General features: G+C 38.7%; 1 protein-coding gene across 1 annotated transcript; it reads right to left on the bottom strand.

The window, feature by feature from the left end:
• Positions 1–491: 491 nt before the first annotated feature.
• MCUB (mitochondrial calcium uniporter dominant negative beta subunit) lies at positions 492–11078 on the bottom strand. The gene is made up of 7 exons (XM_015811327.1): positions 10882–11078; positions 9716–9886; positions 4363–4467; positions 3661–3821; positions 3045–3248; positions 1869–1985; positions 492–621 (listed from the first exon to the last, which is right to left on the bottom strand). Exons 1-7 carry the CDS (start codon positions 10955–10957, stop codon positions 544–546), a joined length of 912 nt encoding a protein of 303 aa, XP_015666813.1. The 5' UTR covers positions 10958–11078; the 3' UTR covers positions 492–543.
• Between the last annotated feature and the right edge of the window lie 701 nt (positions 11079–11779).

The raw sequence follows: 11779 nt of genomic DNA, 5'->3' as shown, positions 1-11779 counted from the left end.
ATAGCAGCTCCTCATAACTTGTGGAGTTACTGCAACTTAGCTGAAACATTTGCATTATTTTCCATACAAACCAGCCTTATTATTATTTAATAAAAGTTAATGTGTGTCTATGAAACCTGCTGTTATAAATCTTTCAGGTGCTGTGCATGCTACATACGTAACTCATTACAGATATTGAGATATTTTGTCCAAGCGTGCAAGGAACATTGTCTTAACATCCTAAACAGAAGACTCGGAAGACATCCAAAACTAGTATCTGTTTTTATTTAGCTCATTATGAAAATTACATTCAAATATAGGCATCCCAGAATAATAACCATCCTTTAAAAACATTGTTTTGTTTTCTTACGAATGGATTGGCCATCCAAGGTTAAGACGGTTGTTCCTTCTAAACTTGAATATTGTGGAGAAATGATATATACAAAAAGTATGATTTGGGACTTTTTAAATAAAGATTTGTATGTTCAACTTTAATATAGTGGGTCAAAATGTCCAGTTTGTGATTTTTTTGAGGGAACCCAACAGGCTGAAGCTTAAACAAAATTAATGTTTGCCATTAATTTCTTGCACTGGAAGTCGTAATTGTAAAGGGTTCCTCAGTCGTTTCAAGGATTCTTCCACCTGTCAGTGTAAAAGGAAAAAAAAGGTGATGAGTTTATGGTTTAAATAGTTGTAAATAGCTTCCATCGAATTCTACATTATTCAATTATGTATTTTGCTAACCAGGGCACCCTAATAACTTGAATTTACATCTCTTAAATGTGATTCAGTTATACTTAGCTTTTAAAATTAGGAAACTGATTTAGCTATCAGGCACCAAAATACTCTGAAATTAACTTTTCTATACATTCTATTTTGTATCTATGGATGCTGGACCTATGTAGCCAGGATACCTATCCCATAAATTATTCACTAAAGGAGAAACATAGGAAAGAATTAGTTGAATTGTAATCAACTGCGAAAGTTGAATTGGGCTTGCAATTTGCTAGTTATACATGATTATAGATTACCTCTGCAGGATCTAGACCATAATGTTGCAGAGTTATTTCAAAATATTTAAAAAAGTAAAGAAGAAAAATAACAAAACGATTATACAAAAGTACAGTATATTAGCATATACACTGAATGAATGTATACACTTGAGAGAAGAGAACCTGTGTATTTGTAATTAATTTTGCATTAAATGTACACTTGTTTGATAGGTCCTGACACAGGATGAATGTGCTATGTAGCATGGGATAGTATTTTCTCTGCCTGAAAAAGGTATTTTGACTGCAGTTATTAGCAGCTGAATTAGTCTGTGCAGATAGACTTAACACTTTGGCTAGATTACCATTTCTATGCTTAGTAACTAATTTTTGTGAACAAATGTTATAATTGGATACTCTTCAAGCCATTCTTCATCAACTGGAATATCTGAGTAAATTAGCAGGTTCAGTTTACTTTGTTTAAAATCTATCAAAGCTAACCTATTAGCTTTTGCAGGCAACAAAGATAATCTGTAAGATGTCAAATTTTCATCCTCAACACACTAATTGCAGCTACTATAACAGATGGAACTGGAAGAACTCGCACAATGTAACATGATTCCTTTCCTTTCCTCTGGAGGACTATGAACATGCATTTAAAAACATATTTTTCAGAAGTTAAGATTAAACTGCTTTCTGTACACAAGAAAAGTGAGTAAAAGTGCCAGTCGTGGTTGCAATTAATTGACTTTCAAAACATACGGACTTTCAAAACATACGGTGATCTCTTGTGCATTCAATACCATGTACTCTCCTACTGTTGTTGTGAACCATCCAAAGTTGGGTGGGAAGACCATATAAATCAGATAGAGAGAGAGATAGACAGATCTATGCAATTACCTCTGCCAGGTCCTCTTTTAGTTTGTTATACAGAATCATATTGAAGTTTTGGCTTTTAGCTTTGCGGTGAAAATAGTGAAGGAATTGCCTGTCTCGAGCCTCTGGGTAAATATAATCCTTAATACGACAAGGAAAAAAAACAAGAAAAAAATAATTCAATAATCCTGAATATCAATCCACACAGGAAATCTCCCCTGGCTCACACCCAGAAGTCTGCAGAATACAATATCTATTTTCAAGCCCAATCCTTGTTTTAAAATGAAACAAGTGGAGCATTAACTGGATTTGTACATTTCATTAAACTAGGTTTCAATCATATACTAAATAAACCAAATTTTAATAGCACTCAACAAAAGAAGCTTGGTTATACAAAGTGTTTTGTAGCAAAGGCTTCAACAATATCTCAAATACTAATCCCTCAAAATTTTAGGAAGGAGACAGGGCGAAGAGAAGCTGCCCAGGGAATGGTCAGAGAAGAGAGAGAAGAGCCCTCAGCTGGACAATGAGCATTAGAAGAGGCTCAGAAGGGACCCTCCCTAGTTTATTAGGCTGTAAAGGAGACAGGAAATTTTACCTGCAGATTTGCAAGATTCTGTTAATATAGCTTTACAATAAAGTAGAATTAATTTATCTAGTCGTGTTTCCTGTCTGATCTACATGGTAAGGCTGACATAGCCTCATATTATGATTACCACAAAACAAATTCTTCAAGTGATTTTTACATGAAAGGGAATGAGAACAGTGATCCCAGGGCCTTACTTTGATGCAACCTATTTTTCTTTAAAGCATTAGTGTCCCCAGATAATTGAATAAGGGTTGATATGTCTTTAGATTATTAAAAAGACTGCTAATTAAAAAGAACTGAAGGGAATAATCACACATTCCCGCACAGCATCCACAAGGTACATAAACTGCATTACTTTGGGTAGGTGCTATATTATAATATATAGCAGGTTAACTTTCAGGCTTGCAGAATCTGAAGCATTTGTGTCTTTACTGATCAACTGAACTCTCTGAACAATTTGCAGAACTTTTGAAACAAAAGTTTCAACTGTGCTCTCAGAGTAAAAGTTAAGGATCCTTATAGTACTTCAAAGCCTTGTGCATGCATGCTTCAAATTTCAGGCAGTCAGAACTGAGTTTTGTTTGTATGTATTACCTTAACAAGTTCCTTACCTGCTTAGTAAGTGCAAAGTAAGCATAGAATGCCATGGCACTTCCGTAAGTGATAAAATAAGTAACAGGTTCCATAATGTCCCATGAGTAGACCCACCAGGTGAGCCAAGCCAGGGCTCCACCCTGAGTAGACATTAAGGCTAAACCAATCCATAAAAGGCGAGAAGTCTTTGCATCAATATCTGCTGCAATTCTAGCCTTCATCTAGGAACAAAAATGCTATGTTACACTCCAAAGTGTTCAGTTATGCTCCTCTCAAATTGTATTTAGAACTGTAGTATTCAAATTGATACTCCCATATGGAATTTGGATTCCATCAAATACATTCTAATAGTTTCTTAAGCATAAAGCTTCACATATAAATTCAGTTCTAATACCAATAGCTACTACTTTCAAGGAAGACATTTCAGAACATGACCTGTGATGTATCTTTTTGTTTTTTTAGTTACTCTTGGAAGTCTTCCGAGCACTGTTACAGAATATTGTTATTCTCTGTAGATCTCATAGAAAAATGCAGCTATTCAGATCTAGATTTTCATGAAATAGAACAGATTCAAGATTTAACTTGCTGATTATCAATTTCCACAGGACTGAATTTATTAAGAATTTTTCAAACCTGTTCTAAAGGGAACAGTTCTTCTTTCAAAAGTTCCATTTTTTGCATTAACTCTTTCTCTTTTCTTGTCTGGTGCTCTTCTAAGTGAAGGGCTACAAATAACTTATGGATTGTTGATTTGATGTCATCTATCTCTGTGGCATGCTCTTTGCTCATTTGATCTGAAACAAAGAGTGAAGCCTGAGTTATTACAATTACTATAAGCATCCTCAAAAAGCCTGCAGGGAACTTTCTCTCTTCGTATACTATGCAATTTCTCTTTCAAATAAAGTCCCACTTTTTGTCGGAAGCACAAAAGTGCTTCCCTGGCAAAAAGGATTTTCTGGTGATATCAACATTGCCCAGGGCTCCCTACTTGGGGCTCCTTTTGTGTCCCTGTGAAGTTGCCCACTGAACTGTACTCATTAATTTACTCATGGTCATCCGCTTTCGAACTGCTGAGTCAGCAGGAGCTGGAGTGTGTGACGAGGGCTCACCCTGCTCTGCAGCAGCAATGTGTCTCAAACATGAGCTCACCAATTGTCAGCCCAGCGTTCTAACCTCATAAGCCACAGCGCTCCTTTAGTTTTAGTTTTTTCCACTAAACTTTGTGGAATTAATTCCAAAGCAGATGTACACACTTAGCTTTCACTGGATTTTAATTTTAAATAACCTGATAAATCACTAAAGATTCCATTTCAGAGTGGTCATGACGTTATGTACCTTTCAGTGGTGGATGTACACTATATTCTGCATTATTGACAATGAGTTTAAAATCATTCATTAGCAGAACTTCCATCGACACAGAATTTGAAATCCTGCTGCCATCTGCAGGAGAGAAAAGGCATTTCAGTCAATGTAATAAAAGGCTACATGGATTTTTTTAAAAAAATAACCTGCCATGCTCATTGCAGTCAGTGCTCTAAGCCAGGGGTTTTCAACCTTTTCACAGAGTGTACCACTTTTAGCACATGGCAATATTTGAGTACCATCAGTGCTTAGCAAGGTGTCAAAAACTTGATGACTAAGAAAAAAAGGGGGGGATTTTGGGTTTTACTGATTAGATTCATTTGTTGTTATATAAATGACTAGCTTATAATATTATGGAAAAGTAAAAAGCTGAGGTTCAATGATAATGCTTCCTTCTACTGCAACAGAGGAAGTCTGTTCTTTTTCCCTTCCCCCCTATACTTTTCCCCCCTTTTTCCTCCCCACTGTGTCCTACTATTTGCTTTTGTATTTTTGTATTTTATTGTATAATCCAATAAAATATTACAAACTGTAGAAAAAAAGGAAAAAAGTACAGGTAGTCCTCGAGTTACAAGTGTAATTAAGCTTGCCCATTCCACTCGTGAATCGAAAACTCGTAGAGTGAATCTCGTTCGAGGTACGAGATCACTCCATTGCTTGTTAAAACATATGCGGCACGTTTAGCAAACATGAGGTATCTCAGGGTGAGGAAGGCCATGGAGGGCCTAGTGCTGGAACAGGTCCCAAGGCTTCCCCAACCCACTAAGATACCTCATGCTTCCCCCTCCCTTCCTGCCACGCCGGATTTACCTGGAAAAGATCCGTCTCTTCTCTGCTGCGGTTCCTGCTGCCCGGATTTGAGGCCAGGGAATGCTTCAGCGCATCCCGCGTGGCCCGATCTGGGCTGCTGAGGCCTTTTCTGGGCCCCTGCCGCTCGGATCTAAGGCCAGGGGAGACTTTCGTGCACCTCGTGTGGCCCGATCTGGGCTCTGGAGGCCTTTTGCAGGCCACTGCAGCCCAGATCTGAGGCCGGGGGAGGCTTTCGTGCTCCTTTCCTGCGGCCTGATCCGGGCTCCCAAGGTCTTTTCCAGGCCGCTGCAGCTCGGATCTAAGGCCGGGGAACGCTTCCGTGACCCCCCCCAAGGTCCAATCCGGGCTCTGGAGGGCTTTTCCACGCCTTGGAGGCATTTTCCTAGCTGCTTGCGCCAGGAACGGAGGTTGGGGGGGGGACTTCTGCATGACTCAGCTTGGATCAGGCCCTTGGAAGCTCTGTTCTTAGCGGCAGCAGCTTAGAGCAGTCCTCCAAGGGCTGGATCCAACATCCGGAGGCATGCAGAAGCCTCCCGCAACCTGCGTCCCAGGCCGCTTGGAGGAAGGCTCCGGGGACTCACAAAAGCCTCCCAGAATAAACACATAAACTCCATTTTTTTTCTCTTTAGGCTGCCTCAGGTGTGTTACGTGTCACAATGTTGCAACCTGAGATGGAAAGGCTCCGGCAATTGCGAAAAGCTTTAGCCTTAAATTAAGCCTGTTTACCTTCAAAGAAAACTTTCTAAAAGCCATAGAGAGACTCAAGGGGGTAAAACTAATTACATTTGTTTAAAGGGATTAAACCTACGGAAGTCAACACTTTGGATTCATTGCTAGCCTTTGTGAAACAGTCTAAAATATTCCAGTAACCAAAGCACACAAACCAAGCCTCTGAATTACAAAACGCTGTAAAAACTGCACAAAAATCCTCATGGTAACCCAATCAAGCTGCCAGCTGATCCCGAACTAAATAAACCAACCTCCTTTCCGACATGCTCGTCTCCCGGCTTTTCATTTCATCAGCGCTGATTGCATTCTCCTGGCTGGAGCAAATGAACCAGGGGACCTTTTCTTCCAACAACAGCTGCTGCTTCTTCCCTATCTCTTTTTCCTCCCTGCCTGCTAAGGTCTCCTTTCACAGCTTCTCTGTCCCCTTCTTTCCCAATTGTCTTTTTCCCTTTCCTGCCAAAACCATCTCCTTTTATATCCTCTCCTCCCTTTTTTTCCTTCAGTTCATCTCCAGCTCTGCTGCTTCTGGAGCCAATCAGCTGGAGCCAATCAGGTGGAGCCCTGCCGGCTCCTGGAGCTTCTGCCGAGCCCCATTAAGAAATAGAATTTATATGGGGTTTGATTCTTGACCAGTAAAACCTGGGACTTTCAACCTGTATGCTACCTTGAAAGTTGGCTTATTCTAAAAGATTGTTAATGTTCTTTTAAAATGCTATTTAATTTAGATGTTTAATAATGCTTCTATGAAGGAATCTCAGCAGTCTGCCCTCATGGATTCCTTGCAGATACTGTAGTTAAAAGACTTATGAAACTGAAGCCAAGGGAAAAAAAATGCCCAACTGTATTTTACATCCATCTTGGAATGATTAATTTCAATGGATACTACAGAACTGAAAATTGGTTAAGGGAGAAAGCCCAACAATAGAGGGTTTTTTTCAGTCTTGAAGGATAAGAAAGAAATATTTGGAAAAGCAAACAAAAACAATACCCTACAGAATTTTTTTATGCATTCAGATCTTTCTTGCTTACTAGTATCATAAAAGGAATATTGAAAATGGTTATGGACACTGAACTTCACTCAACATTTTAAACATAGGAAACTTACAAACGTAGACTCATTGTCCATCTAGACCATTTTTTAATTTTATTTTTGAGTTTCTCAGTGCAAGTGACTGCCTATTAGGAGTCCTTTTCCGATCACTTGCAATTTGATCTTTTAATTGGAGATATCTGACACTGTATGTGAGACACGCATGCGAAGTAATTCATGGGTCCGCATAATATGGAAACGGCTTGGAATAAAAGTCCCTCACTTGACATGTCGTGAATTGATGATATCCCAATGGCATAAAACTTGAATCTTCCTCCACTGGGGCTGTGGTCTGCTGGCTAGAACTGCTTTCATGTAGAGAGAATGCAGCATGTGATGTCTGTAATCCAAGAACCATCAGAGTGAGACTATGGAGAAAGTTTATTCCACTGTGATGCAAGTGGTACAGTACTGAGTGCTCCAATCCCATCATTCAAATGATATGAGCTGATGAATCAACCCAGCATGCTTCAGACGAGTCAGTGATTCTGCTTGTAACCAAGCAGATAACGTTAGGGGTCTTGCCTTTCATTAGATGTATGTGAGTAATGGGTGCCAGTGGTCTGGAAGGTGAGATAAGAGGCTAGCCTTCTAAAACAAGTCGGGGGATTGCATCAAGGGAAGCTTTTTTTTTGAAGAAGATAAGTTGCTCTGTAAAATCCGTATCCAAGCGTGCACAAGACTCATCAACATGCCACCTACCCTGGAGAACATTTTCTTGTTCAATGCAGATGAACAACATGGGCAAGAGACATAATAGGGGGCAATCCCAAAAGGTTTAGTAAGCCTAAATACCAGCTGCTTAAAATAGGAGATTCACAGTCTCACTTTCTTCTGGCTATTATTACATCTGTGCAGAAAGCACCTACCAAGGTGCTTCCGGCTCCTTTCATGGATATTTCAGACTTTCATCTAGAATTCTCTCTACCAAGAGACTGTAATTGGTAATGATGTTTTGCTTCACCTTGGACAATACAGGTTAGCAAGCACAAAGGTTTGCTTGCCACCAATTGGTCTTAGTGCACAAATGTCAATGTGAAGTTGGTCTGCCAAATCTCTACTATCTTCAGAATTTAAATTCTCCTACAGTTTATTCAAGGACTTCTCTAAACAGAGACAGAATTCGATTTAGCATAGCATTTTTTTTCTGCTCAAAAATGTTTTGCAGAGAATAAGTGCAGGTATGTTTTCAGCCACGAGTCCCTAGATGCAGGTATCCAAAAGACACATGTCTAATGGTTTTGGATGATTAACTAATGACTAATTGCTATTCAAGTAGCCAGTAAGTACATGGATAGAGTCTAAGGAGGAGCTACACAACTGAAAAACCTATAGTATAGAAGTGTGCCTACACTGGAATTTGTCTTTTGATGTTACACGTGCCCCACCAGTGTGTGCTTAGGGACAAAACACCTCTGCTTTATTTGAAGCACAAACATGGAATGGAAGTATTTTGTTTCAAGCTTGGAACTTTTTACATACTTCTATAAATGTGCACTCCACTACAGAGTAAGACTTGCATCCCTAAAAATGTGTTAAGTGCTCTGTTTTTATATTAACTCAAGAAAGCTTTGAACAAACATGTTAACATAGGTAGTCCTCAACTTGCAACCATTCATTTAGTGACCGCTTAAAGTTACAACAGTGCTGAGAAAGTGACCTACAACTGGTCCTTATATTTATGACTTTGGTAGCATCCCACAGTCATATGATTATGAACTGGGTGCTTGGTAACCAGTTCACATTTATGATGGTTGCAGTGTCCTGGGGTTACATGATGGCCATCTGCAACCTTCAGAGACAGCTTTTAGCAAGCAATACCAATGGGGAAGGAAGCAGAGAAGATCACAAGTTATGGTCACGTGATATCTTGTTCAATGACTGCACCACTTAACAAATTTTCCAGTCCCAGTTGTGACTGTAAGTTGAAGACTATTCTGTACTGATTTGAAAACTGCCTGTTCTCTGGACCATTTGCACTAGCAAATGTGCAAATGTGTATTAGCATTTTCTGCCTGGAATTAGGACATTTGGACTCAAGTTGGGGTCTTGAAGACTGAACTCGTAGACCTTTTTTTTTTTTTTAGCAAATCTCTATTCTATCCAACCTACAGTGGATGAAACTTGACTGAACCTATTTAAAAAGAAATTAAAACTAAATATGTGGGGTCATGAAATATTTTAACTTTGTTTTGACAGCAAGCATTTGTCTCATTTAACTATAAAAAGAAAAATGAAACAAATTTACATCAATAATAACTGCATATGAATTCTACTTAATCTCTTCAGGATAAATTGCTAACGTTTAAATATATTTTCCTGCTTAACAAATGTTCTGGAATAAACACTATAGTAAGCGGTCTATTATTATAACTATAGCATAAGTTGAATTGTTCATCTAACATTAACCGCACATTTTCCTAACTATGAGTTTTGTTCCCCCTGTAGACTTCCTTCCACTCTTATTCACAGCTCCCATTTATTTCATGCATCCCCTTTTTTCCCCTGGTGGTGAGCCAGTGAAAGGATGAAAAATTGAAAGAAAGTGAAGCAGCAAACAGTGAGGGTTGAAGCAGATACAGACCTGGGATTTAAAGAATGTAACGTTGGCAGATTTTAATAAGGTGTCCTGGATTTTGCAATACCTAGGGAAAATTGGAAAAACCTTGATTTTCAAAGTGATACCAGCATTAGTACCTGCTGTGAAGACTTCTACCTTTTCAATTGCATTATCTTCTTTCTTTATGTCCTGTAAGAAGGTGCCCACAGTTGTTAGCATTGGCTTGATGGTAAACTGGCAACGTTCTTTTCTTGACGGTAATGTAAGTGTTATCACAGGCAGACCATATTTATGATGAACGGTTACTTCTGCAAAAATACAAAAGGGAAAATGTATATGTATATGTATGGGGTATACACTTGCATATATACAAACACTCCTCTACAGTGCAGTATAAGCAGGGTTTTTTTTTAAAGGTAGTCAAAGTTTGAGGTATATTTTGGGAAAATTATGAAATTCAGCATATATTCCTCTGTGCCATTGATAAATTATCTATGAGCTCTTCAGTGAAAGAGTAATATTCAATAATTTAAAGACTCAAACTGAGCTCAGTCTCTGCTGACCATATGATGCATCATGTAGTTTTCTTGGCAACAATATGGAAATATTTTGCTAGTGCTTTCTTTCACAATAATTTTTCAACTTCCTAGTCTATCTTACCGCCTGGTAGCCTTCCATCCAAGTACTAAACAAATCTGACTTTTAGCTTGACTTTCTTTTGGCTAAGTGTTGCCATATGGCATGGATGTAGTCACTAGTAATGACATCATTCTGGAAGTATATAGATATAAATAGATCTAATTACGAGGATATGGAACATGAACGTTCAAGCTGTACACCATAGTGCTTGCATGAAAAAGGTATCTGTGGATGGATAGGAGATTGAATTTTATCCTAGTTAGAATTTATGTTGCAGTTAGACCTTCATGCTAGGGTATAATGGACTCTAAACAGACCTAGGATTTGAAAGAGGCAGAACCTGCCAGACTAATTAAACTATTAGTCTCAAGGCAGTATTAGTTTTTGCCATACAAGCTTACAAACCTCGGATTACAGCACCATAAACTATTCATTTTAGTCAAGAGATATTCATACCTGTGTGTAAAAAGGTATAAGCCTCTCATGAAAGATGAGGAGGGTATAAGAATGTTATTCCAGAAAGCAGTGAATATTTCAGAGCCAACATAAACTCTGCAGGATTCAAACTGCCTAAAATAAAACAGGAATATGTGGGGATACGCACCTTGAAATTGATACTATTGGGATATTTGAAATGGAGATAGCAATTACTTAGAAACCATACCATCAGGTGGCACTAAAGTGCTATAGAGGGCTCTTCTGTGGTGCCTCAAATTTCCAGTTCCTCTCACACACAGCATCTGGCAAAGAAGAGTGATTCAGATTATCATTGTGTTCAACTGAATACTTTCCCAATCATTCTGTTTTCTCCCATGGAATCCACTATATGGTTCAGACATCTATTGAAGACCAGACATCTATTGAAATCCCATTTTATAGCTAGGTTTCATTAAAGAAAGGGGGTGGTTGTGGTAATCAGCCATGCTACAAGATGAAAGTCAAACATCTTGTGCCACATTAACGCATTAAATTATAAAGATTTCTGAAAAGTAATATGAAAGAAAACATTCTAGGAAGTGATGTGCAAAATATAACATTAAACTAACACAGGCAACACAGATCTTATTTAGCAACAAAGAGGATTTAAGGTCATAAACAAAGGCAGCCAGTGTAAACTGTGATGGTGAAAGCAATGATAAAATGTGCATTATGTCGGAACAAATTTTTCTCCATTATTCTACGCTGTCAAATAGGATATAGGTATTCCTCACTTAGCAACAATTCAAAATTACAATAGACCTCCCCCAGAGCTACTTACAACCCAGTTCTGAAGTTCCAACAGTTGTACCTCCCTGCAGTCATGTGATTGCATTTTGGGGACTTGGTAACTGACTCACTGCATGGTGGCACAGTGGTTAGAATGCAGAATTGCAGGCTACAGGCTACTTTGGCAGTTTCACCGGCTCAGGGTTGACACAGCCTTCCATCCTTCCGAGGTTGGTAAAGTTGGTAAACCCAGACTGTTGGGGGCAATAGGCTGACCTTTGTAAACCACTTAGAGAGGGATATAAAGCACTGTGAAGCGGTATATAAGTCTAAGTGCTATTGCTATTTATGACCAT

Source organism: Protobothrops mucrosquamatus, unplaced genomic scaffold, assembly GCF_001527695.2.
Source record: "Protobothrops mucrosquamatus isolate PMUCROS unplaced genomic scaffold, P.Mucros_1.0 scaffold_4, whole genome shotgun sequence".
NCBI classification, from domain to species: Eukaryota; Metazoa; Chordata; class Lepidosauria; order Squamata; family Viperidae; genus Protobothrops; species Protobothrops mucrosquamatus.
This window is presented reverse-complemented; position numbering and strand designations above follow the sequence as displayed.